We start from the raw sequence: 26,148 nt of genomic DNA, 5'->3' as shown, positions 1-26,148 counted from the left end.
GAGGAGGGGAGGGGAGGGGGAGGAGAAAAGCAAAAAACGAACTCTTTAATTATGCCAAAGTCTGGCATGTTTAACCCACCTCCCCCAGCACCTCTCAGATGCTCTGATGGTCAAACTCAGGAACAAAAGAGGCAGCTGCCCCCTGATGGGTGGAAACCAAATTCAAGAATATTTTGTCAGTCACTGAAAGGACAAATTCAGGAAATAAAGAACGGGAGACCTGGAGTAAATATTCCGTTGGTCATGATGATCAAAAGATGATGGTTAATACACACACACTCGGACCTCATCCCACCTGTTGCAGGGCGGAAGCAACACGTCCGGGGGCCCCCCACCCTCTCCCTGGGCTTCCCCTGCAGGGGCCTGCAGCCGCTGCCCCACCCCGGACTCTGCCCCGTTTGCAGCCTCCCTCAACATGGTGCCTGGACATTCACCGCGAAGAAAAGCCAAGGACTTGACCTGAGTCTGCGGTGGGCAGGGTTGCAATGTCCGTGAGTCCTTCTCCATCTTCTTTCCCAAGTTCTCTCCTTCTCTCCCCTCTCCCACCCCATCATTGTTCCCCGGAAACAAATAGGATGGCTTCACTGGTCAATTCTTTACATGTACAAACACCAAAAGCAGAGGAAACACCCCTGGCCACCCCCCTCCCCCCCAAACCCCAGTGCTGGGAGAGCAGCCCGCGGCGGACAAGGCTGCCTCGGGAACTGCGGAGCTGCTGGAGCTGTCCGGCTGTTCTGGAAACTTCTTTGGCCTCTGGGCTTTACCTGGAGGCCTCTTCCTTCAGCTCCTTGTTTTTCCGCACCTCTTCCGCGTGCTTGTCCTGAGAAGGAAGGGAGCGAAAAGGGCAGGTCACACAGGCTTCCCCGGGGATAAGGGGATAAAGGGAAGCCAGGGGAAAGAGAACACAAAGTAAAGAATTGCGGCCACAGGAAGTGAAGAGCAAAGTCTGCAAAGACGTCCTGAGAAGGGGCAGAAGGTGGCAGGTGAGACCGGCAGGAGGCAGGTGGAGCAAGCCCACTGGTTTGGCCCCGGGGAGCTCGTTGACTGGGGCCAACCTCCCACGGGGAACCCACGTCCCAGCAACCCCAGAGCCCACCCACCTCTCCCTCCTTCACCTGGCCGTCCTGAGCTCGCACTCAGTGCATTGCTTGACTCAGTGTGAGAAGCAGCTCAGTGTCACTATGCGAGAGGAGCATGTGGCATTACGGCCAGGCCTCATGACAAGTGCCCCCCCGCCCAACACTTGCAACGTGACCACTGCCTTCACTTCTGTCCTTCCCCTCCCTCCATGCAAGTTGTTTTCTTAAGCCCTTTGGTGAAAGATGAGGGCTCTTAAGGTATGAATTGACGGAAGAATTTTTGGAAATGTCACCCAACTCCAGAAAGTGGACTCTCTCACAAGTGGGGTATGAGAACCCTCTTTGCCTCACAGCATAATAGCCAAAAGATGGGATCTGACTTCAAAGACCCATCAGCTATGTGACCTTGACCAATCACGTCACCGATCAGGCCTCAGCAACCTGGTTTTTAAAGAGAGGGCCATGAACGGAAATCTCCTTTTACCTCTAGAATTCTGTGACTTTAGTGTTCACCTCCAGGGCACCTCGTGGCCTGCCTTCTGTCACTGATCGTTGTACATATGCCTGGGTCCCCTATTGAACGGTATCTTTCTTGCAGGCAAGGAGCACACCTTTTTCTTCTTTGTATTTCCCCATTCTTCCTAGAGCACCTCGTACATGGCAGGTGCTCAGTAAATATTGTCTCTACCAGACCTTGGCAATCATCCAGATATCATCATATCCACATATCAAAAATCAGCCTGGAGTAGGCCCGTTAAGTCGGTCCAGGAGTTCAGGATATATCTTAAACTATGAAATCATCCCTGAAGAGGCCCTAGAAATTTCCGTGGCCCTAGGAAAAGTGTGGGTACTGGTGTGTCTAGGACAGTGGTTCTAAACCTCACCCCATAATCAGCATGACCTAAGGAATTTGTGACACCGCCGGGTCCTCGGGCACCATTCCTAGAGAGCCAGTGTCCGTAGGTCTGAAGTAGGGCCCAAGGATCTGTAGCTTTAAACTTAACACCAGGTGAATCTGTCGCAGATGGTCAGTGATCCACACAGAAACTGACACAAAGCATTGGCTTGGGGCAGGGCAGAAGTCATACATCTATCTCTCATTCCACCTCCTGCCTCCATCAGTGACCAAGAGTGAATGGGGTCATGATCCCAAAAGAGTGATGCCCACTCAGATTCTTACTCTGACATTTTGCTTCTTGAAGTCTTACCTCACCTCCGTAGCTATTACACCAGAGTGGGGACCTTCTCAATCTCTTCCCCTCAGAATCTACCTCCACTCAGGTGAGCTCTCTGGGGAGAACCCTAGATTTCTGGGCTCCTTTTCTTTGGCTTCCAATGGTCCCCTCTCTGGCCAAAGGGAAAACAGGATGATTGTGGACTGATCCCCCCAAAATAGGGGTTGAAAGAGTCCCCTAGGTTTATGGTACCCAGAGAACCGGGTTCTGGTCCCAGCTGCACTGCTTAGTGTCTGTGTGACCCTGGCCAAGTTATTTGACCTTCTCTGACATGGTTTGCCCATCAATTAAATAAGGATAACACTGTTGTGCTTACCTCATGGATTTGTTGTGGGGATAGGGGTATGAAAAGTAAATGTGTTTTTGCCATCGTTTAAATGAGCCACCATATCGTGGCTCTAGCTTCAATGATTTCTTTTGGGTTTGGCCTGACAGCCCACGCCCCATTTTATCGCAATCCCAGGTTTTTGTTTTGTTTTGTTTTGTTTTGTTTTCCTGCAAGAGTTTGTTCCTAGCCAGCCCTCAGTAACTGGGGAAGCCTAAAATCAGACCCAGATCACTTCCCTCCCATCCGATACTTGGTGGAGGCCTTACTTCTCCTAGGAGGGTGGAGCGTGAGAGTGGAAGGGTTGCCACATGCTGGCCAGAGGCAGGGCCTACGCAACATTCAGATCCCCTGTGAAGAAACCGATCTTTCTAGTAGCTGTTGCCAAGGGCCTGAGACTCTAGGTGGATGGGCAGGAAAAGAGTGGGGACCACGCTGCTCACCATGGGACGAGGCCACCGATCGGGTCCCGGGAGTCACCGCGCAGCAGGCGGCTCCTGGAAATAAAACACAGAGCTGGAGCTCTCCCAGGAGCTGCAGGAGAAACTGGGGCAGCCTGGAGACTCAGGAAATGAGGCCAACATGTTCTCAGCAGAACGGGCTGTTACTCTGCTGACACGTGGGACCAATCCCAGTCTCTCACGTTTCTCCTATGTAGGTGACACCATTTGGTGTATTGACAAAAGGCAGAATATTGGAAAGACCCGTGACTCACTCAGTCCATATCAAGAGGTTTGGAGAGAATCAGGTTTCCTGCTCAATGGTCAACCCAGCTTATCATGCCCTTGGCTTAGAGCCAAGAGCCCAAATCATCATCTTGCATTAAATCGAATCAGTCCATTGAAGGATGAAGCCGGGAATGTACAACTGCTTATTTGTCCTTACTCCCTTGCATCACACAGGGTTCCTCTAGAAGATCAGAGGTCTCATCTCCCTAAGACAATGAGAAACTTCAATTGTGTAGCTGTGCATCATAGCCCCCACAGAATTCCAAAGCTTGCCTCATGTTTCTTGCCTACGACTTCCCAGAACATTCCTTGGAACTCTCTAAGGATCCAACCTAACAGAAACACCTCTTTCCTACCTGAGGCTGTTTGCTGCCTAAAATAATATGTAGGCCCTTTATACTTGCCATGGAAGGAAGAGAGTTTCCAGGAATCTCTTCTGTCTCCAAGACCACTTACCTTCTCTTGCAGCCGTTCCAACATGGCGGCAAGATGGGCCTCCCGGTTTTCCTTATTGGATTCCATCTTCTGGGCCAGTTTTTCCTTAGCCATCTTGATGAAATTGTTGTTTTCCTCAATGGCTTTTTGGATCACCTCCCGCTCGTGTTCTCGTTTCTCTGCTAGGTGTTTCAGGAGCTCAGCTTCCTGGTACTAAGGAAGCACAAAAGGGAGAGAGAGGCCCTTGAAAGCGAGCATACCAGGGTGAATTTTCACCACCATCACTTAAGATTTGCGCACCCAGAACAGATGCCTCCCTGAGCCTGGCACATTGGCAGGAAGCTGAGACACTCTGGATTCTCCCACCATACCCTCAGTTCTTTTTCTCATTGCCCTCTTGCCTTCCTTCCTTCCTTCCTTCCCTCCTTCCTTCCCTCCCTCCCTCCTTCCTTCACTCCTTCCTTCCCTCCCTCCTTCCTTCACAAATATTAAATGATGATATACCAAGTGCCAAGCACTATCCTAACAACTTGGGGAAGAAAAAAGTCTACTAGAGATAAGACATATACATAAGTCTAACCCAGACTAGCATGTGACATATGCCCTAAGAGGTAGAGAGGAAATGCTATAGGAATTCAAGGGAGAAGATTATTTTCTCCTTCAAAGATGAAAAGCTTATGGGGCACCTGGGTGGCTCAGTAGGTTGAGTGTCTGACTTCAGCTCAGGTCACGATTTCACAGTTCGTGAGTTTGTGCCTCACGTCAGGTTCTGTGCTGACAGCACAGAGCCCACTTCAGATCCTCTGTCCCCCTCGCTCTCCGCCCCTCCCCTGCTTGCACTCTCTCTCTCTCAAAAATAATAAATAAACATTTACAAAAAAAAAGATGAAGAGCTTCCATAAAGATGGGTCAGAGGAATCAATAGGAAACATGGAAGGCACACAAGGGGGTGAAAGTATACCACACCATGACCTTCTTACCCTTTCCCCAGTTAAGGATCCTTTTCCTTAATTGTTTAGCCTTTCCCTAAATCGATAGTGTTTGCCGATGTCTTCCTCTTGTCAGTGTGCATATAAGGCCATCTCTTGGGCATATGTAATTCAGTGCCTTATCCCTCTAACCAAACTGTAAGCTCCTAGAGACCAGTTACCTCACTTCTTTGCTTCCCTCAATGGTTGTTCCATTCTCTGCCCTATCCATGGGAGGCACTGCCGAAATATTTGTACGTTGGTGGTGACCTGACCTCAGCTCAGGGCCACCACCTGTCTTCTCTAAGTCCCTCCCCTCATGCTGAGATAGAGGAAAGAAAGGACAGCACTTGCCTTTCTTCGCTCCTCAGCTGCTTCTAGTTTCTTCTGGATCTCTTCCAGTGATGGGTCTCGCCGCCTGGGTAGGGAGGCATTGAACTCGGGGACCCCATCGAAGGAAGGTGGCTTCAGGATGACTTCAAAGGACTGGCCCGAGGTACATTTGTTCAGCTCAATGACTTCCATGTCGGAAATTACACACCAGTTCAGGTCTACTGTGTCTGCTAAAGAAAGCAATAAAAGGGGCTGTTCACCCCCTGTAAACTAGATTGGTGCCCCAAAAGCATGCACACATGCACACGTATATGGGAGCTCTAGGGTCCCCAAGGCAATCAGTTCTGGGTTGGTCCTGAACTAGGCACCTAAGGTGAATGGGGCTGAAGGGGCTGGTAGCCATGGCAAGGGCTCAGGCTCCAAGAGTAGAGGTCCCAGGCATCGCGGTTTCTAATAATGGCCGTAGCAACTGCTTTCACTTTTGTTTCTGCCACAGGCTCCTACCGTCATTGAGCTCTTGCTCAAATTGTCCTCAGCGGCAGCCAGTGGCTCATTTGCCCACCACCCACCACCCGTCCACTCCTCGTCCCGCTACCAATCTGATGGCTCAGCCTATTGCCACCTCTCCCCTGCTCCCTCCTACCCTGCTCTCTTCTTTCTCTCCAGTCAGCACTGTCTTTCCGCTGGCTTTGATCTTTCCTCCTACACTGTCTCCCACACCAGCCTAGACAGAAAAAACAATCTCAGGTAACCCAAGCAACTCCCATCTCTCGTTTCCAAAACAAACCTGTCCCTTCCTTTTAATCCCACGGAAATTAAGAGGTGACCTGCTCCCCACCCCTCCCTGAGCAGAATGTGGCCACTCAGTGCCCCCTGCCAGTGTCCTGGGACCCTGTCACAGGTCCCAGGCAACATGGCTACTGCACAACCTCCTTGGCTGGCTGCAGGGGGAAGTCCTCCTGTTCGCCCCCGCTCTGGACTCCGTCAGAGCATCTCCACCATTCACTAAGGAGACCTATCAACTGTGGAATCCAGTGATTTGCACTCATCTTCTATTCTAGGTGTTCCCCAAGGGCAGAATCTCTGACTGCCTCACCTCGGCATCTTCCACAGCGTCCGTTTGTTAAATGAATGAAGAAAAGATAAGATCAGGAGGCAGAGGGCCTGATTCACCTTCAGCTGCTACCTAGTCCCCCGGGCTGCAGCCCCACACCAGCCTTTGCCTGATGCTTAGACCCTCAGAATCAGCTGCAGTGGTTTTACTGGCTCTGGGAAAGAAAACTTGACACGGGGAGGAGAGTTTCATAAAATTGGGACAGGAGCGTGCTACTCGTGGATACGAGCCCAGGAATCCTCCACAAGCTACACCCTCAACTGTGGCCCTCACTTACCTTCGTATTTATAGGATGATTTATTCAGAGGATCGGCCAGAAAACAGGAGCAGAACAAGGACACCAGTGGGAGCTCCTTCATCTTCTCTTTGTAGGCTGCAGAAACACCGGCAGAAGGTGGTGACTCCCTCCTAGTCTCCAGAGTCAGCTCCGTGTGAGTCTGGGTGCCTGAGCAGCCAGGGGTCACCAGGCTCCACAGCGGCACCTAAACCACCCAAATCTACCCCTTGCCTGGGGATTCAGCCCCCTTTGCCCTGAGCGGCCCATTTTAGGATTCCTGTGTGTGATTCAGATCCACTTCTGTCCACCTTATTAGAACCTGACCCTTCCAGAGCACCCAGATGACCCCATCTTCTCCTGAGTACATTGTTTCCCTTCTTAGTACCGAATGCAGAATGCCCTCTGGTAAAGACCACAAACCCCAACCTGGCGTGCTGGACCTAGTTCTCTGTCTCCTCACACTTGCCCAGAATATTCCATTTACTTTGCTCCGAGATGCAGGAAATCCACGCTCCATTTTAGTCCAAGTACTCAGCAGTGCTTCTCTGAATGGTAAAGATGCACACCACCATCCCTCCGGTCTTGCCTCTCCCTGGGTGGCAAGGTCAGGCTGTGAGCCTTCTCTGACCTTCCCAGCACACGTGCCGGTGCCCATAAAGGCACCCCCACCGTCTAGTCTCTTTGTGTCAGGAGAGGATTTGAAAGCCAAGAGGTCACAAGTTAGAGCTGATATGGTCAAGTCCAGCCCACTATTGCCCTGGCCCTGGCCTGTGATCCTGCCTGTCCCCCCACCACCCTGGGGCCAGTGCACCTTGTTTTCAGCTCCACATCCTCAGGCCCTCTCAGTTCTCAGCTAAACCCAGTGTGGTGCCCAGGCACTCTCCTTCTTCTTTCCTTTTACTTGTTGAAAACATAATCCAGTGTGAAAATAATACGTGTGCATTGTAAAAAGTTTTTAAAACACACACAGATGAGTAAAAGAAAAGCTCTGGGGCGCCTGGATGGCTCAGTCGGTTAAGTGTCCGACTTCAGCTCAGGTCATGATCTCTCGGTCTGTGAGTTCGAGCCTCATGTCGGGCTCTGTGCTGACCGCTCAGAGCCTGGAGCCCGTTTCAGATTCTGTGTCTCCCTCTCTCTCCGCCCCTCCCCCGTTCATGCTCTGTCTCTCTCTGTCTCAAAAATAACTAAACGTTAAAAAAAAAAATTTAAGGGGCGCCTGGGTGGCTCAGTCGGTTGAGCGGCCGACTTCGGCTCAGGTCATGATCTCGCGGTCCATGAGTTCGAGCCCCGCATCGGGCTCTGTGCTGACAGCTCAGAGCCTGGAGCCTGTTTCAGATTCTGTGTCTCCCTCTCGCTGACCCTCCCCTGTTCATGCTCTGTCTCTCTCTGTCTCAAAAATAAATTTAAAAACGTTAAAAAAAATTAAAATAAAAAAAAAATTTAAAAAAAAGAAAGAAAGAAAAGCTCAGCTGTGATCCCACCCACCATCTAGAGATAACGCCTTTTAATCCTGGGGTATACTTTCTGTCAATCTTTTACCCTTCTCTGTGTCTATATAAGCACATATATGTGTGTACAGAAACACCCTGCCCTACGGTGCCCCGCTGCATAGACAGTTTTTGTACCTACCAGCGAGAGTCATGTTTTCAGGAATGTGAGGGCTCAATCTGGCTGAAAGTCACAGAGTAGGTCTGTCACCAGCTCAGGACGCTGTCACAAATCTGAGAAAGAGAGCATGTTACCAGTGACAGGTTATTCGCATAAGAAAGGTCTTTGCACAACTGGGGAGGGATTCCCAGGACGCACCTGGTCTGCCCCCACCTCCAGGACCTCTACACACCCACTCTCCCTTTCCCAAACACAGACCCCCCTCTTCCATATTACCGCAAGCAAGTTTAGTTTCCGGGCACTAAGGATAGCTTCATAATTGGCTTTCTAGTCTCAAGCCCCCCTGAGCATCAGACATGGATTTCCCAAAACTGTACATGTCAAGAGCTGTTCATTTGTCTCTGTGCGGCTCAGTGGCTGGGCCAAAGCAAAGGCTAAGGTGAGAGACAAATCTTAAGTCAGAATGGCTTGGGAGGTTTTCACAAAATAACTCTGTGTCCTGAATTTCTCCCTATTCCCCCTCCCAGCCCATTCTGATAGGGGGTGAGAGGGCATTGCACAGAGGCTGTCAAAATCCTAGTTCACATGGCCTCTCACTCACTACCCACCAAACACTCCCTGACCCCGTTTAAGACCAACTATGAGAAGAGACAAATATTATTAAGGAATAATGTCATCACAATGCGGTTGGTACAGAGATGGAAATCTGCACGCAGGATTATTGTGGCAGCACAGAGATGGGGCTTCATGCTCAGCACGAGGCCTGGGGAGCCAGCAAGGGACCCCGGGTGTTAGCAGCACCTGCATTGAGTCTTAACTGATGAGTCGGAATTAAGCCTGGAGGGCACTGTGCTAAGGGAGCCATAAGCTGGAGGTGGGGGAGTGTGGTGAGAAATCTCTACGTCTATGGTTGACCAGAGAGTGCAAAAGAGGAGGGGGAGGTGAAACAAGAGAAGCAGGGAGGGAGAAGGTCAGGGACAGTAGGGGACAGACGTCTACTGAAGGCTGCTATGCAAGGGAATGAGGCGTAGCCAGCAGTAAGTAGCCATCATGGGGAACACTTGATCCTTGGCCGCTGTGGTGGTTAATTTTTGTGTCCACGTGACTGGACTAAGGGATGCCCAGATAGCTGGTGAGCATTATTTCTGGATGTCTCAGGGACACCCCCTCTCAGGGACAGGTTAGTATTTGAGTGGATAGGCCGAGTAAAGATGACCCTCCCCAGTGTGGGTGGGCCTTACTCAATCTGTTGAGGGCCTGAACGGAACAGAAGGCGGAGAAAGAGTGAATTCGCTCTCTCTGCTTAAGCTGGACATCCGTCTTCTCCTGCCCTCAGACGCGAGAGCTCCGGTTCCCTGACCTTCAGACTTGGGCTGGAGTTCTGCCCCCAGCTTTCCTGGGTCCCCAGCTTGTCGGCAGCTGATCGTGGGGTTTCTCAGCCTCCATAACCGCGTGAGCAATCCGTCACAATAAATCTCTTTCTGTATGCATCCTATTGGTTCTGTTTCTCTGGAGAATGCCGACTAACACAGCCACCCTCAGTGGGCACTGTGCCAGGGTGGCATGAGCCAACACCTTCCCTGCCTGCATCCTCACAAGGCAAAGGACTCTGAGATTGACTCAGAGTCACTTTCCTTCCTTAATGAGGCATATTCCCAATGGGGACCGGGGTCTGTACTGGCTGGGGGTGGGCAGGAGTGCCAACAGGAGCAGCGGGCTCAGCTTTAGGCCAGACCCATGTGGACTCCAACACAGACTTGACCTCAAATTGCACACGTTAAATGAGAAATGCATATATCCAGCATCCAGCAAAAAGGAGGTACTTAATAAACGTGTTTCCTCTCGTCCGCCTTTTCCATCAGGGTGGCCACCAGCCCCCACACACCTGCTTCGGAGTCACTACCTCTCTGGTCCTCACCATCCCTGCAGTTAAGGACTGTCATTGCCATTTGAAGATGAGGAAACAGAGGTTCAGAGGGTTTATGTGGATTGCTCGGGGTCATGCGGTTAGAGAGTTAAAAACACAGCAACTGGAAGCCAGGTCAACCGGCTCTGGTCAAAGCTCTGAAACGAGGTCAAAAGCACTAAGTTCCCTCCAGCAACTTCATGTTCTTTGGAGCCAGGGGCCCTGCCATGCACCCCCCCCTTCGCTGTGCAGCACAATAGGCCTCTTTACTCAGAGTCAAGCTGATCCTGACAGTACCAGTGGGTCCCTGAACAGGGCCTGGAGGGGACATCCCTGGTCATGAGGCTCCATTCCACACAATCTCAGCCCACGACTGGGCTGATTGATGAGGTGACTGGGAGGGTGAGAGGGTCCTTGCCAGGAGAGGGAGCCTCATCAGATTTTAACCTAGGTAATGGATCTGACATAGGGGTCCAAATAAGTGAAGTAAGGCAGAGAAGGGACTCTGAGAAAGAAGGGGGACTGAACTGGGCTTTTTCTCTAGAGGTGGGTACCTGGAACCAGGGACTGTGCCCCTCAGCCTAAGCTGGGAATGATGATCAAGGCCCTCCACTCTTGGAGCACAGATGACAACTGCCGTCACCCACGTTATCCCAATTAATGTTCACTTGAGGCTGAGTTAACAAGACAGGAATCATCAGCTTCACTTTCAGATGAAGAACCTGAGGCTTAGAGAAACTGAGACTCTTGGCTAAGGTCACACAGCTACTTGGTGGTAGAATTGGCTCTGGGATCCAGCTCTTCTGACTTGTAAGCTCTTCCCTTTTGGCCAGAGGAGGCCAAAAGGATGCTAGCAGCCAGGTCCTCCATGGTCCTGGAGACTCAGGGAAAGCCGATCTGGCCTGAAGGTACGGTTTAATTACAAATATGAGTGAGTGCTTTCCACACTTCTTGGGAAGATATTGTGCTGGGAGTTATAGAAGCATGAAGAACCAGGTAGAGAACAAAGGTCAGAGAGGCCAAGAAGGAAGACCAGGGCAGGGAACAGGAGACACTCCAAAGATGGGCAGAGGCATGCATAGCCAAGGGAGCTGTAACTGAAAACTGTTTCACAGGACTGGGGCCCACATAATCAAAAATGTGTATTTATAGAGCATCTACCATGTGGCAAATGCTTTCATTTTAATTTTCATAAGAGCCTTATGATGTAAAGATTATCATCCCTGTTTTATAGGTGTGGAAATTGAGGCTCAGAAAGGGTAAGTGACATTTCCAAGGCTACTCAGTGGGGTGGGTTGAATGGTGTCTCCCGATAAGATACGTCCTCGTCCTAACCCCTGCAACTCGGGAACGTGGATTTATTTGGAAAGGGTCTCTGCGGATTTAATTAAGTGAAGGACTTCGAGGTCAGATCATCCTGTATTATCCAGGTGGCGTCAAATGTAATAACAAGAGTCCTTATAAGGGACACACAGAGGGGAGAAGCCATTCGAAGAGGGAGGCAGAGATTGGATTGATGCATACACAAGCCACCAGAAGCTGGAAGAGACACAAAAGTTCCCTCCCCTAAGGTCTTATGGGAGAATGACACCTTGATCTTGGACTTCTGCACACCAGAACGGTGAAAGAATTAATTTGTGTTGTTTCAAGTCATAAGTTTGTGGCAATTTGTTACGGCAACTGCAGGAAACTAATACATGCAGTAAGTGGCAGAACCAGGGCTCAAACCCATTCTTCTACCTTATCTCAACTACCAGTGTTTATACACAATTTGTTCCTTAAGATAATTTGTATATTTGCACCTACAGGTACACGGGGCCCTTAGAAATCCTCATGCCATAGTCGTGACATTTCTATTGCCTTCAAGACCCAAAAGATGTTGCTCCCCATGGGACATTCTGAGAAAGGATAGAAGGGGGCAGAGGGGAGGGTCTAGACTCTTCTAGAGAAGCCAGCGGCGCAAAGAGGTCCCAAGCCATTGGGTGGTGGCAGCCACAGGAGGGAGCCCGACTTTGCCCCTAATTAACAGGGAGCATCAGAGTCGAATGGGGTGGGTCTTACCTGCCTCCCCAGCACTTAGCCCGGCTACATGAGGTCTCCAAGTTGGCTGGTGGGTTAGACCCAGATTGGATGCACACCACTTGGAAGATCTGGTTATGCTAACCTGTAGCCTGGAGGCCCTTCAGAATGGCCCTTTGGCCTCTGTTCTCCCATCTTAGACACCAACATCTCAGGCCATTCTCCTGGATACATCCAATCAACCTGAGGGCCCACAAACCAGCCTTGGCCTGGTCCCTACAAGCTTCTCACAATGCTGGGAATCTGTTAAACGGCATGGTGGCTTGGGTTATGTTGTCAGGCCACAGCAAAACACCTGCACTGCAATGGGGCCACCAGGCCTGTCCTAGAACTGCCAGAGAAGGGCGTTAAGCGATGTTATTGCTCAAGTTTACAGAGGACAAAATGCCAGGAATTCAGGGAGGCAATATGATGACTAAAAGACAATAGGGGCCAGGGGCACCTGGGTGGCTCAGTCAGTTGAGGGTCCGACTTCGGCTCAGGTCATGATCTCAAAGTATATGAGTTCTAGCCCCACATTAGGCTCTCTGCTGTCAGCACAGAGCCCGCTTTAGATCCTCTGTCTCCCTCTCTCTCTGCACCTCCCCAACTCCCTCTCTGTCTCTCAAAAATAAATAACATTTAAAAGAGAGACAACAGAGGCCAGAGTAGACATGAGTCAGTCCCATGGGGGGAAATCCTATCTGAAACATCACACATCAGAGCATCGTAAGGCAAAAAAAAATCTCTGCACTGAGGCAAACCTCTAGCCCTCCCAGAGGCTCTTTGTGTGTTTTCTGTTATGGCGGAGGCCAGTCCCAGGCCTCCCCAGTCCTAGGAAAGACCAGGACAATGACTGTATCCAGCCATAGCAAAGATCAAAGTGGTCCCCAACCGAAGGTAGATGACTCACACTCACTCAGCCAATAGCACAGAACCAGAACCCACGACAGTGGCCTTCTGACTCTTGCCCCGCGCTCACTCCCAAGCATTCTTGATGGGTGCAGACTGCTGGTCAAGAGGCAGGGTCTCCCTGGGCAGCTCCACCCTGGGGCTGTCAGTTATTGATCCAGCAAAGCCCGTAGTGAGGGGACTCAAGCTTCCAATGGCAAAAGTGAGAGTGTGCTGGGTTATGCTGCAATTCAGATTCTGCAGGTGCTTCTCTCGCTGCCATGGCTTCAGAACTTGACAGTGTGTGGGCGTGCAGACTGGATTTTGGGGGGAACACAGAGGACCTGCTGGGCTGCATGCAAGACTCATTGGGACCAGGAATAGCAGTGGGAAGATCAGCGACCTCCAGGCTAGACGAAGCATTTGTACTTTATATTCTATTCAGTAGGAAGGCACTGCCCTCATCGTTTGGATAAGAAGAGAGAGAGGAAATGGTAATGCTGATGATAATAACAATAATAATAGCTACCCCATCTTGAACACCTGCTTGTACCAGAAAATTCACAAGCGTTATCTCAAGTTATTCCCTGAGGTTATTTGTAAGGAGGCACTTGAAGCTCGGCAGAGTCAGGTTAATGACACCAAGTCCTACAGGTAGTTAAGGGCAGAGCTGGGATTGTCATCCTAAAGCCCATCTCTGCCATTAGCTGCTACTCATGCAAAAATAGATTCTTCTGGCAACATCAGCTTGAGGGAAAGATTAGGAGAAGAAGTTTGGAAGCCAGGACTAGGCACAAAATGGTGAGGAACTGCCTAGAACCAGTAACACCTTGGACTGTTTGCATTCCACCCAGCACTGTTTTCTCATTTGCAAACTGACCTGTACATTTACTCCAGTGCCAGCATCTAAGCGTCTATGTATGAAGAAGTGATCACACATTTTTGTTGATGGACTGAACCATTAACGTAACTGGTAGATAATTAGTCAGCGGTAACCCCATGGAGCAGAGACCCAGGCCATGAAGAGGTAAGACGCAGAATGAGTACATTTTGACTGGCAGTGAGGGTGGCTGAGAGAGAAGGTCTAGAAATTAAGGCTGTTGACTGAAGGGGAACTCATGTGGCACAGTGGGGGGCAAGGTGTCCAAAGTGAAGAGATCAGAACCCCCAGTTTTTTCCTAGAATATCAGAATGTCAGTGATGGAGGGGACTGAACTGGTGATCACTAGCCAGAGGGTCTCAATGAGGGCAGCCCACTCCCAGGAATATATGTGGGACTTTTTGGTGGTCACTAGACTAGAGGTGTTCTTGGCTGTTAGTGGGCAGAGGCCACGTAAACCAACACCCTGAACTGCACATAAGATTCCCACACAACCAACAACTGTCCCTTCCAAAGTGCCCAGATGCTCCTCCCAGAGATCAGAGATTCTGAGGTCACACTGAGTTGATGGCCAAGATGGGACCAGGGTCCAAGTGTTTGCCCTCACCATTCATACTGATCCTTTCCCTCCTCCCAACCACGAGGATGTGAGGGAAAAGCTCACTTGGGGGCCACCAGAACAGCAGGGATAGGGAAGAGAAAGGGATGCAGAAGAACTTTCCTACATGACCAAAAATGGTGACCCCTGCTCCCAGGGTTTCTATAATGCAGTTGGTGACCAGGAGCTGATAGACAAGAACACCAAAGTCTCTAATGCCACATGGCTATTTATTGGGCACATGCCAGAACTCCCAAGGCAACTCTGACTGTCCACTGCCCAAGTGAGCCAGCATTTTGTTTGTCACTGCAAGGAATGCCCAGATAAGGCCTTCAGGATGTGTCAAATCTTATGAGGACTATTTTTGAAGCATAGGAAGCTAACACATCCAAGTGGTTTGAATAGAGTGGTCCGGGTCAGGGGTGTTCAGAGACAATAGAGGGACTGTGGAGTGGATGCAGTGAGCTCTGATCCAGGTCTTCTAACACAGGCAGGACAGGGAGGTGGCTCTTTAGATCTGTGCCAATCACTAGTCCTACCGAAGTTATGCGTGTGCTGGAAATAAGCTGCACAAACTACCTCAATGTCACAAAATCATATCATCTCTGCACAGTGCCCCTGGTTATTTTGTGCTGATCAGAAGACTCTGATGGAAAGCCATATCTAGGTTAACAAAGAGAGAGAGAGAGAAATTATTTTTTTCATGAATGTGGTTCATTCTTTCCACATTATTTATTGACTATTTAATTCTGTGCCAAACACTCAGCCGGGTCCTAAAGTAACCACGGGGGTTTTTGGTGATGAAAATGTGAAACAGGTCCCCTGGGTTGAGAATTCGGGGCCTCTGGAAGTTCTGCAGATGCTCCGCGGGTCTTCAGCAATTCTCCAGCAGTTATAAAGGCAGAAGGAACGGATATTAGAGCACAGGTCAAGACTGGGCAAGTGAGATCCACAGGACACTGGACAGGCACAACAGTGTGTGATTAGCTGGCGTTGGGGAGCTGGCGCTTACCTGAACACCACCTTCACTCGGGTTGCTTCTAAGGGGTTCAAGAATAGGAGAGGTGGGAACCATGCTCAGGAGCAACTTCCAGACAGTACCTAACGGACTCAGAAATGTAGCTTCGGTTGCACTTCTAGGAAATAAGGAGGAGTCACCTGTTGACAAGTGCACACCTCTGGAGGCCTAAGTCGGAGGAACCCCTCCTAGTTGTAATAGCTACATTGGGAGGCAAGCCAGAGAAGGAAAATTAAGTCTGGGGAAATGAGTCCCAAATAATCTACAGCGATAGCACTTTCTGGGCTGCTTTTATTTTCCATTCAACATCTACAGAAGAATCAACATACTAGAAGCAAAGTTCCAATGGAAAGAGTCTCAATGTCCATCAACTGATAAATGGATAAAGAAGATGTGGTTTCTATGTACAATGGAATACTACTTGGCAAGGAGAAAGAATAAAATCCTGCCATTTGCAGCAACGTGGAACTAGAGGAACTAGATGGAATTCACTTGTGCTGAGATAAGTCAGTCAGAGAAAGACAGATACCATGTTTTCACTCATATGTAGAACCTGAGAAACTTAACAAAAGACCATGGAGGAAGGGAAGGGGAAAAAATAGTTTCAAACAGAGAGGGAGGGAGGCAAACCATAATACACTCTTAAATACAGAGAACAAACTGAGGGTTGATGGCAGGGGAGAGGGGAAAATGGGTGATGGGCATTGAGGAGGGCACTTGTTGGGATGTTGTATGTTGGCGATGAATCAAGGGAAACTACCCCCAAAATGAAGAGCACACTGTATACACTGTATGTTAGCCAACTTGACAATAAATTATATTAAAAAGAAAAAAAAGGAAAGACAAAAAACAGAAGCAAAGTTCCAGGGCATGGACTTCCATTCAGGGTCTCTGGGTGGAGTGCAGAGCATTGCGACCCAGGTACAATGAGAGACCCTGGACTCAGATTACTTGGAAGCATCAGCATATGGAAGAAACTCTTGTAATTTGAGTCCTAGTGACACCAATAGCAATATTTTGGAGTACTTTACAGTTTATCAGACATTTTCAATTGCGTATATGTGTATATGTACATTTTATATGTAATGTTTTAATTATAAGCATATTAATATCCTAGTTTGAAACATCTGTGTGACAGAGAAACGAAAAGAAATCCCTGCCAGGTTGCTACTTTTTCCTGTTGGCACTTCCTTCTAGTTTTTTTCTTTTTTCCTAATGTCCATTATTTTTACATGGTTGCAATCTGGACATATATATTTTATCATTGCATTCTCTCCAAATCCTATAAAATAGGTACTATTATACCCATTTCACTGATGATCAATTCAGGTGAATTACTTGATTTGCCTAAAGTCATACAAGCAGAAAATGATAAAGACGGGATTTGAACTAGTGTCTTCTTACATCAAAGCTCCATGGTACTTCCTCATATCCAAGGCCAAGAGAAAATGTAAGACAGATGATTGCCTAGGGCATGTGGATGAAGGGCACACAAAGGCTCCTGGGCCCCACATCTGCCTTCCCACCATGGGCAGCCCCAGGGCTTAAAATTCTCACTACTAAGTTCTCTCTTGCATCAGGCAATGGCTTCGAAAATCCTGTTAAATAGGGGATGAATCAACTGGAATCTACCCCTGAAATCATTATTACATTATATGCTAACTAACTTGGAAATAAATAAATAAATAAATAAAACTTTTAAGAAATGTTCAAGCTAGAAAATGAAGGAATAAAAAGCCTTTTATGAGAAAAAAAAAAAGTCCTGTTAAAATGCATACACATGACCTACCAAGTGTAATAAATTAAATCATTTTCACATCAGCAGAGAACAAGCAATGGATTTGTAGACATTCCCAGGGGGCAAGCTCTCTGCCCTTAGATGGGAGGAGCCCTGGAGATCTCTAGCATTGCCCACCCTTTTCAGATGAAGAGACAGAAGCCCCAAGAGGTTCGGTGCCTTTCCCAAGATTAAGTAGGAGGAACAGAGTCAGGTTCCCAACCTACATTTAACCTATAATCAAGGGACAGTCTCACCTTTGGCAATATTATTCTTGTTTTCATTATTCTTTCATTCTTCCCCAATGCTTTGTATGTTTCACATCTTGTGTTTGATCTTTAAGTTAAAATCATTTCTATCTATATTTTATTACTTTAAGGAGAAAACAGTATCTAATGTTTTTCTTCGTGAGAGATGAGAGTTTTGCATACTTTAATTTCCTTCCCTACGAAATTTCTGATTTTGTTACAGTGACTGTGTTTTCAGTTCTGGATTATTATTAATGATTTCCTTCTTAAATTATTCATTTAACAAACATTCATTGAGAACCTACTATATGCACTATGGGAGATGCTAAGACAATATACATGTATATATAAAGATAAATTTAATAGACACATTCCTTGGCCTTAAGATATTCGACATTTGCATTCAGCTTTGTAAATGCGTTGATTATATTTAGACAAAGACTCTAAATTCTAGTGCTTTCTTTCTTGGTAACCATTAGCAATGTCATATCATTTTTGTATTTGAATTCTTTAATTTGATAAAAAAAAAATTTGGCTACCTAGACTACTTCCGGGGTAATATATTTTTCAAGAAGGGTTTGTGGAATACCTACTGAGTCCTTGCATATCTGTTTGATGGCAGATGCAGAAGACAAACCTATCCCGGGATCAATAGTCAAGTTGTGTTAGTGTTTCCACATTCTGTGTTTCAACCTTGCTTTCTACCTGGTTCGCATTTCAGGGCACTGACACCCAAATGATCCACTGGAACTCTGCATCTGTCCCACCCCCTTGCCCGCTGGGTCTTTCACCCTGTCGCCTGCACTCAGCTCCTTTCTCTGGATTCACAGTCTCCGGTTTGTTCTCTGAACTCCCAGTTGCCTGTGCCTTGCCATAAATTAGGTCAACCACCCCAGACCCCTGTTCCTTTCAATCTGTTCTGTCCTCTTGCTTCCTACCACCTACCTCTGACAGAGGACCCTAAGGGAATGGACGCACAGCGGCGATCAGTTTTAATGGATAGAAAAGACCAGTGAGCATGAGAGAAGGAAGGGGGAAAGGATAGATGTGTATGGGGAGGCAGGGGTAATGTACCCATTATCTGTGTATTTTCCTGTCTTCCTAGTGGAACTAAAATGTAAAAACCTAGAAAATGTTTTTTAAAATATCAGAAGAGATTTTCTTTGTCCTTACTCTTCCTCAAAGAAAAACACACAAAGTAACATTTTTCCAGTCTATCACATCTCTAAATATAGCAAATTCTAACTTAATAAGCAAATTCAGTCATACATGATGAATGTTTATTAGCCAAGCCAAAAAAAAAAAAAAAAAAAAAAAAAGCGGGGTAGAGTTTGTTTCTCTACAGAGCATTATAAAAATTACATTTTGCATGTTTTATCATTTTTCCCCAAATTCCCATCCCTCTCCCCAAATAAAGGTCTCAGCTCTACCTACCTGTCATTTCAAAATCTCTGGGAATTCTGTGTCTGCAGATGATAGTCTCCAGGTAAGTGGGAAATAAAACAAAGATATCAAGGGGTATGGAGAAAGGATCTTAAGGGTTCAGGAAAAATTAAGCTTTTCTTGGATTAGGATTTTGATTTTGAAAATATCCAATCATTTAAAATCAACAGCACAGGGACGCCTGGGTGGCTCAGTTGGTTGAGCATCCGATGCTTGGTTTCAGCTCAGATCATAATCTCACGGTTCGTGGGATCGAGCCTCATGTTAGAGCCTGCTTGGGATTCTCTCTGTCTCCCTCTCTCTGTGCCCCTTCCCCACTCTCACTCACTCTCTCTCTCTCTCTCTCAAAATAAATATATAAACTTTAAAAAATAAAAGAAAATAAAATCAACAGCACAGAAGATCTGAATTTTCCTGTTCTTTCTATGTGATTGGTTTAATATAAACACTAGGTCCTTCTCTCTTCTCCTCTCTCTTCCCTTCCTTTTCTGCCTCCCTTTCTGTCACACTTTACTCTGGATCTCAGTTCATCAATCTTTATTGTCCTACTTTAAACCTCATCAGTCAGCCCACTCATGTCCCACAGGGCAAATGTGGTTTAAATGTCCTAGTCAGATGAGAGAAGCAGCAACTGTGCTTGGCCCTTGGATTTCTTTTACTGAGCCAAAAGGAAATCTAGATATTAAGCCAAAAAATGCAAGACACTCCCACCACCCCACCAGCCAATAGTATGTCTGTTCAACACTCTGCTCAGGAAGGACAGATTTTTCCATTTTTGATGGGTCCTTTAGAACACAGGATCTCCCTAAAGAGATAGTTTTTCCACTTAAACACAGTACTTGGATTTTGGACACTTGTCATAGGGACATGTTTGAACAAGATAGTTCTCCTTTCAAGAAGGTCACAGTTCTTCGGCTCAGATCGTGATCTCACAGTTCGTGGGTTCAAGCCTCCCGTCGGGCTCTGTGCTGACAGCTCAGAGCCTGGAGCCTCCTTTGGATTCTGTGTCTCCCTCTCTCTCTCTGCCTCTGCCCTGTTCACACTCTATCGCTCTCTCTTTCTCTCTCTCAAAAATAAATAAATGTTAAAAAAAAATTTTTTTTTAAATCAAGAAGTTCACAGTCTATAATATGGGTGAATCTTGAGGACATTATGCTAAGTGAAAGAAGCCAGTCATAAAAAGACAAATGCTGTGTGATTCCACTTATATAAAGTACCTAGAATGGTCAACTTCACAGAGACAGGAAGTAGAATGGGGGTTGCCAGGGGCTGGGGGGGAGGGGAGAATGAAGAGTTAGTGTTCAACGGGGACAGAGTTTCAATTTGGACAGATAAAAACAGTTTTAGGGATGGATGGTGGTGATGGCAGCATGACAATGGGAATATAGTCAACACGACTTAACTGTACACGTAAAAATGGCTAAAGTGGTAAATTTCATGTTATGTGTATTTTACCAAATTAAAAAAAAAATGTTCAAAAGAAGTTCATAGTCTAGTAAGAATTATCCATAGGCTTATAGTCTTAGAAAAGGTCATAAGGGTCCCTTAGCCAATGTTTTTTTTCTTACTGGGACTGACAATAAAGAACTTCATTTTATATCATGAGCCAGCATGTATATGTCCTAATACTGACACACACACACATATATAGTCATTGATACATCTACGTGGATACACATAAATATACACATAACTAAAATATAGGCATAAATATGGGTGTATTTATTTATAAATATGACATTTATTAAATATGTTTATAAACATAAACATAATTTATTTACAAATATTTATATAATTAAAAATACATAATTAAAAAATGGCATAGGAAATATTTACTCTACTATATGGAACGTGTTTTAACTTTTTTCTTTTTTTTTTTTTTTTTTTTTTTTTTTTCAACGTTTTTTATTTATTTTTGGGACAGAGAGAGACAGAGCATGAACGGGGGAGGGGCAGAGAGAGAGGGAGACACAGAATCGGAAACAGGCTCCAGGCTCCGAGCCATCAGCCCAGAGCCTGACGCGGGGCTCGAACTCACGGACCGCGAGATCGTGACCTGGCTGAAGTCGGACGCTTAACCGACTGCGCCACCCAGGCGCCCCTTAACTTTTTTTCTACTCTAACTCCATTTTATTTGAAAAATATATATATCAGTTACAACCCCCAAATTTGATTTCACAGTCCACTAATGGATCCCAGTCGGCAGTTTGAAAAACACTAATCTAGCCCAGTCTCCAACACAATGCAGAAATCTCTATAACCGATCTCCTGGGTGATCATCCAACTTCTGTTTGAATGCCCTCAGTGATCGGGAGCTCACTCCCTACAATGCTCTGTGGTGGATCCATCTAGCAGTTAAAGATCCCCGTCCACTCCAAACTTGTTCCAGGAGTGGGCCAGGTGGAGCTGGGGATCGCAGAAGGTCTGGGACCTGCTGACAGGTGTTCTGGTGCTGGTGACAAGTGGGTTTCAAGGAGTTCCTAGCAGCAAGGTGGGGGCTTGGGGCATGCTTGAGAGGAGGGGGCTGGCTGGCCCTAGAGGACAGGGCAGAGTCTCTGGAGACTCTAGCTTTGCTCAGTGGAGCTGCTAATCAGACCTTGGCCCTCTGCTTCCTCACCACTCTCTCCAGCACTATGATTATCTCCTCAACAGAAGGATGATCTCATTCCCCCTAGCACCCTGACTCCCTGCCTGTGGGAGAGATTTCCTCCCCCTAGAGAGGGGCTCAGCGTCAGGAGAGACAGATTCTCCCACATTCTCTCTCAGTCTGCCACCCACCCCGCAGGACTCCAGCGGGCCACCGCTGGCCATCCCCGCCCACTGTTCTCTTGGTCTTGAGACACGAGGGTATTCCTGCCCAGGGTGTTTGGACTCAAGCTACCTCAATATTCTGAGCCCCCCAAGGGATTCCGGGCACCTGCCTTTTTTCAGGACAATGGGACCCCTCCACACCTGACTGTGTCTTCCTGGGAGGAATGAAACAAAGCACCGCCACGTGGGGACAAGGCTGGCCACTGGACAGCGGATCCAGGTCCTGGTCCCCTGGATGAGAAGAGGGCAATGCCTAAACTCCAGGCGAGGGCGGTGGGCTGAGTGAGGAGTGGCCTGGCTCGGCCACCAGCGGGGACCAGGGCGTGGCACTTGTGGGTTCCCGCAGTTTGCAGCCCGACAGCCAGCCGGCCCTGCCCAGGTAGGATGGGTTGACCTCAGGGCGAGGCGGAGCCAGGAAGAGATGGTGATCTCATTGCATCCTTAGAACCAAGAGCAAAAAGTAACCCAGTACAGACAGAGGAGAAAGAAAAGGATGATACACAGGGGAAAAGGAGCCAAGAAAAACGGTGGCTGAGAAAGGAAATGTAAAACACAAAGCAGCTTCTAGCCTGAAACAAATCACGGGTCAGAGCCAGCTCCAAGGGAAGCCGGGCTCTGAACAAAACCTTTCTCCCAAAGCAACAAAACATTTTTATGCAGAAAGAACTCACCATGGACATCTGACCCAAAAGAAACCCTGGCAATTCGCACCTGTCCTCCGAGCTCTGGAACAGAAGGACTGCCTGTAGCCCACCCTTGCCCCTCGGGGTAGCCCCATTCTTTTTACCTCACCCCATTTCTGCCAGGATTTCACAAAGTTTCATTGATTGAATGAAACCAAAAGGCAACACAAAGGGCGCCAGGCCCCTCGCTCCTCCTCCCTGCGGCTGCTAATAATTTTTTCTTTTGTCTGAAAAGCCTCAAAGAATTTGCATTCCATTCCCACTTACCTGCGGTCCTGTTCAGGCGAGGTGCTTCCTTCCTCACTCCCTCAATTAGTGGTACCCTGGGCTTCTCTCCACATCAGCACCACTGCTCGCTCTCGCCATGACATCACCTCTGAGCTCTGTGATTGGCTGACAGGGGGTTGCTTGGCAATTGGACAGTCTCCGCTGGTGGAGCAGGGATTGCCTGAGTGAGTAACTCTTAGCAGGCCAGGGAGTGGAAGATGATGTCAGACAAACAACCTGCTTTCCATGCTGCCTGTGGCGCTGGGGGCCAGAGGGTAAGGGTAGGGATGCCGAAAGAAGGAGGGAGGGAACGGTACGAGAAGGTGGGGGCGAAGGCACCGCCTGCAAGTTCAGCTGTCCGGCCAGAGAGAGAGCACCTGGAGAGGGGGAGCGATGAATGATTTCCAGAATCTTTAGCTCTTTCAGATCTGGGGGTGGGAAAATATGGCATCTAGAGGAGAAATCAAAAAGAACAGATGAACCCTAAAAATAGCTTCCGGAGGGCTTGGTGCCTGTTTCCAGCTCTGTCAGAAGGGCTGGTGGGTTTGAACAGTGAGTCAGAAGGCAAGGAGGGGCTGCAGACACCCCAGGCTTTGGGGCTCGTGAGGGCCTGGCACGCGGGTCCCAGGAGAGCAGGGCTCCCCTCTTGCCACCTGGCTGTGATGTTGGCCACGCCTCTTCTGTGGCAACCTGACTAGAGCTGGTGGGCCCTCACAGCCCACCCAACTCCCCTGGGCCTTCCAGAAGGAAGGAGACCATGACTGAAGCTGAGGACCATCACTACCCTGGTGATGCCTCAAACAGATGGAACCCTGACCGGAGGTGACGGGTCACCCATGGTGGTTCCCCTAGTTCCCTCAGGGAGGGGAGGCAGGGAGCCCTGAAGCCATCTTCTCAGCCTGCCAGTCAGCCGGAAGTGGCAGGGCCAGGCAGCCTGCCAGACTAGACCCCCTTCTCTAGAATGCTTCTCCCATCAAAGCCTCGCTGAGTGGGCTCTCCATCCCTGCACCCCCAAGGCAGCATCCCACCACCCCGCCTCACCTCACCTCCTTCTTTCCAGTGGGAGAGGGTGGATTTCTGCTGTGGCGATAAAATATACATAACACGAAACTTACCACTTTAACCATCTCTCCGTATACACTTGGATGGCATTAAGCACCTTCACAGTGCTGTTCAGTCATCACCACCACCCATCCCTCGAACCCTTTCATCTTCCCTCCTTGAAATTCTGTTCCCATTAAACACGAACTCCTCTTTCCCCTCCCCTTGGCTCCTGGTGACCTCTAATCTACTCTTCGTCCTGATGAATTTGCCTCTTCTAGCAAATTCATTACCTCATGTATTACCTCATGCAACTGGGATCATACGCTGTATTTGTCCTTTTGTGTCTGGCTGATTTCACTTAGCATCATGTCCTCCAGGTTCATCCACATGGTGGCCTGTGTCAGAATCTCATCACCTCACCCTTTTTACGGAGGGTTTGTTCACCCACAGTCAATTTCACTGACTCTCACCCTCTACCACCACATCCCTGCTGACCGAGAACACACAAAAGTCACCTTCACTCAGCCCATGCCTTTAAATTGTTTTTAAATTGCGAGAGCACCGAAGAGCATTTGCACATCAGTTTGTGCAGGTGGAGGATGCCCTGTGTATCCACTCTGTAGGCGTGCTGGGGAGGAAGTAGGTTTTTAGGCCCTGGCATGGACCTCACAGCTGGGACCCAGGGTTGGCATCTCACTGTCCAGTGCCCTGTGCTGTCCTCCAGGGGCCCGTGTGGACATATATCTCCAAACCAGCCACTTCGCATCAAGAGAAGAAAGCACCCATTAGACTGCCCCACTCTGGGCCACCATACTGAGTAGGGGTGAGGGAGTGACCAGAATAACGAATGACCCCTGACAGCCTTTGGAGTTCACAATGCTTGCTCACACAGGTCCTGTCCTGTAACCCCCAGTGGCCCTGCAAAGGCAGTCGGATGAAAACCCTTCTTTTGTTGGAACAACATGCTTATCACGCACGCCACACGCCATGAACCCAGACCGCCCTCCCCCAGGCCCGGGGCTGTCTCATTTCAAAAGGAATCAAGAGTGCCTATGGGTATCTAAATGGTTTCCTGGATGTGCAGAGATAATAGAGGCCACACTGCCTCCCAGGCTGGTATCAGGAATCCAAATAAACCAGAACCCCATGGCCGCCTTTGCAGGCAAGGCATCCTCTCTCCCCTCCCCCCTCCTCCCTTCCAGCGCTGAGAAGTCTGGAACTCCACAATCTGCTGCTCTGGAAAGGGGGGTGGGGTGCGGGGAGGAGACAGTGAGTTGCCATGGTGATGGCAGCCAATGAGAGATACTCTGCTACTAGGGGAGGGAAGTGCTCAGAGTCCCCCTTACTGACTGATAGGAGAAGGGGGCTGGGACCAGGCGGGGAGGACAGGACATCACAACCGGAGACCAAGGAGGGGGAGAAGGGAAATGCAGAAAGCTGCCTTGTTTCTAGAGTCACTTAGCTACCATTTGAGTACTACGTTGTGATGGACTATATATATATATATATATATATATATATATATATATATGTTTGTGTGTGTGTGTGTGTGTGTGTATATTTATATATATACACACCATGTTGTGATGGACCATATCTATATCTATATCTGTATTACCTTGTGATGGACTATATATATATACATATATATATATGGACCATATACACCATACACACACACACACACACACACACACATAATGTATATATACTATGTTGTGATGGACTATATATATATATATTTATATACCACCATGTTGTGATGGACCGTATCTATATCTGTATTACCTTGTGAAGTACCATATATATACGGACTATACACACACACACACACACACACACATATACTACATTGTGATGGACTATATATATATATATATACACACACAGTACGTTGTGATGGACCAAATATATCATATATATATATAATCAGTAAATCTCACTACAGCTGGTGAGAAAGGGATTCGCCACCCCATTTATACAAGAAACAGAGTCAAATGGTCAAGGTAACTCGCACAGTCTCCCATAAAGTGGTGAGGCCTAGATTTGAATAGGGGGGCAGTAATATTGGAAGAGGGAGGGTGGGCAAGCCACATGGAGCCCCTCTACCAGCCTTACCAGATGGGAGAGTCCCAGAGCCTCCCCAAGATGGCATAAAGTACTCGGGTGGAAGAGAGAAAAAATCACAGTTATTGCAGAAAAGGTGACAAGCATTGAGTCCAAAGGATAAAAAGAGTGAGGAGAGAAATCAGCAAGGTCAAAGCTGGGAGGTTCAGAGGGGTGGGGTTGTCATCAGGGAAGAGACGGCGGGGAAGGAGCTGGACGGCGTGCTCCTTACACCCCAATGTCCGAAGGTGTCACGAGCTCCACTGAGGAAGGTGGGTGAGCAGAGGCCATCCCTGGGCCTGCTGCATCGGCTGCA

General features: G+C 48.1%; 1 protein-coding gene across 4 annotated transcripts; it reads right to left on the bottom strand.

Moving 5' to 3' along the window:
• On the bottom strand, nt 1–22,964 carry STMN4 (stathmin 4). Of its 4 annotated transcripts, XM_078445562.2 has the most exons (8): nt 22,683–22,964; nt 8,124–8,215; nt 6,495–6,590; nt 5,747–5,827; nt 5,125–5,333; nt 3,824–4,015; nt 3,083–3,136; nt 1–820 (listed from the first exon to the last, which is right to left on the bottom strand). In XM_078445562.2, the coding sequence occupies exons 2-7, from the start codon at nt 8,134–8,136 to the stop codon at nt 3,116–3,118; spliced, it is 612 nt and encodes a 203-aa protein (XP_078301688.1). In that variant the 5' UTR covers nt 8,137–8,215; nt 22,683–22,964; the 3' UTR covers nt 1–820; nt 3,083–3,115. The 4 variants fall into 4 exon arrangements, with proteins under 4 accessions (XP_078301688.1, XP_078301690.1, XP_078301687.1 ...); XM_078445564.2 differs by lacking the exon at nt 5,747–5,827 and having other exon boundaries at nt 6–820; nt 22,683–22,814; XM_078445561.2 differs by lacking the exon at nt 3,083–3,136 and having other exon boundaries at nt 34–820; nt 22,683–22,814.
• Between the last annotated feature and the right edge of the window lie 3,184 nt (nt 22,965–26,148).

The sequence above is a fragment of the Panthera onca genome, chromosome B1 (genome assembly GCF_046562875.1).
Source record: "Panthera onca isolate mPanOnc1 chromosome B1, mPanOnc1 haplotype 2, whole genome shotgun sequence".
Lineage (NCBI taxonomy): Eukaryota > Metazoa > Chordata > Mammalia > Carnivora > Felidae > Panthera > Panthera onca.
Note: the sequence above shows the minus strand (reverse complement) of the source record. Positions and strands in the feature narration are given on the sequence as shown.

Bases quoted from the DNA above. Each gene is read 5' to 3' on its own strand.
- STMN4 (XM_078445561.2), bottom strand. The intron at 5,828-6,494 runs GTAAGTGAGGGC...TTTTCTGTCTAG, and splicing joins ATCATCCTATAAATACGAAG to GCTGGTGTGGGAGACAGTGT. The intron at 4,016-5,124 runs GCAAGTGCTGTC...GTGCTTCCTTAG, and splicing joins CAGCTGAGGAGCGAAGAAAG to TACCAGGAAGCTGAGCTCCT.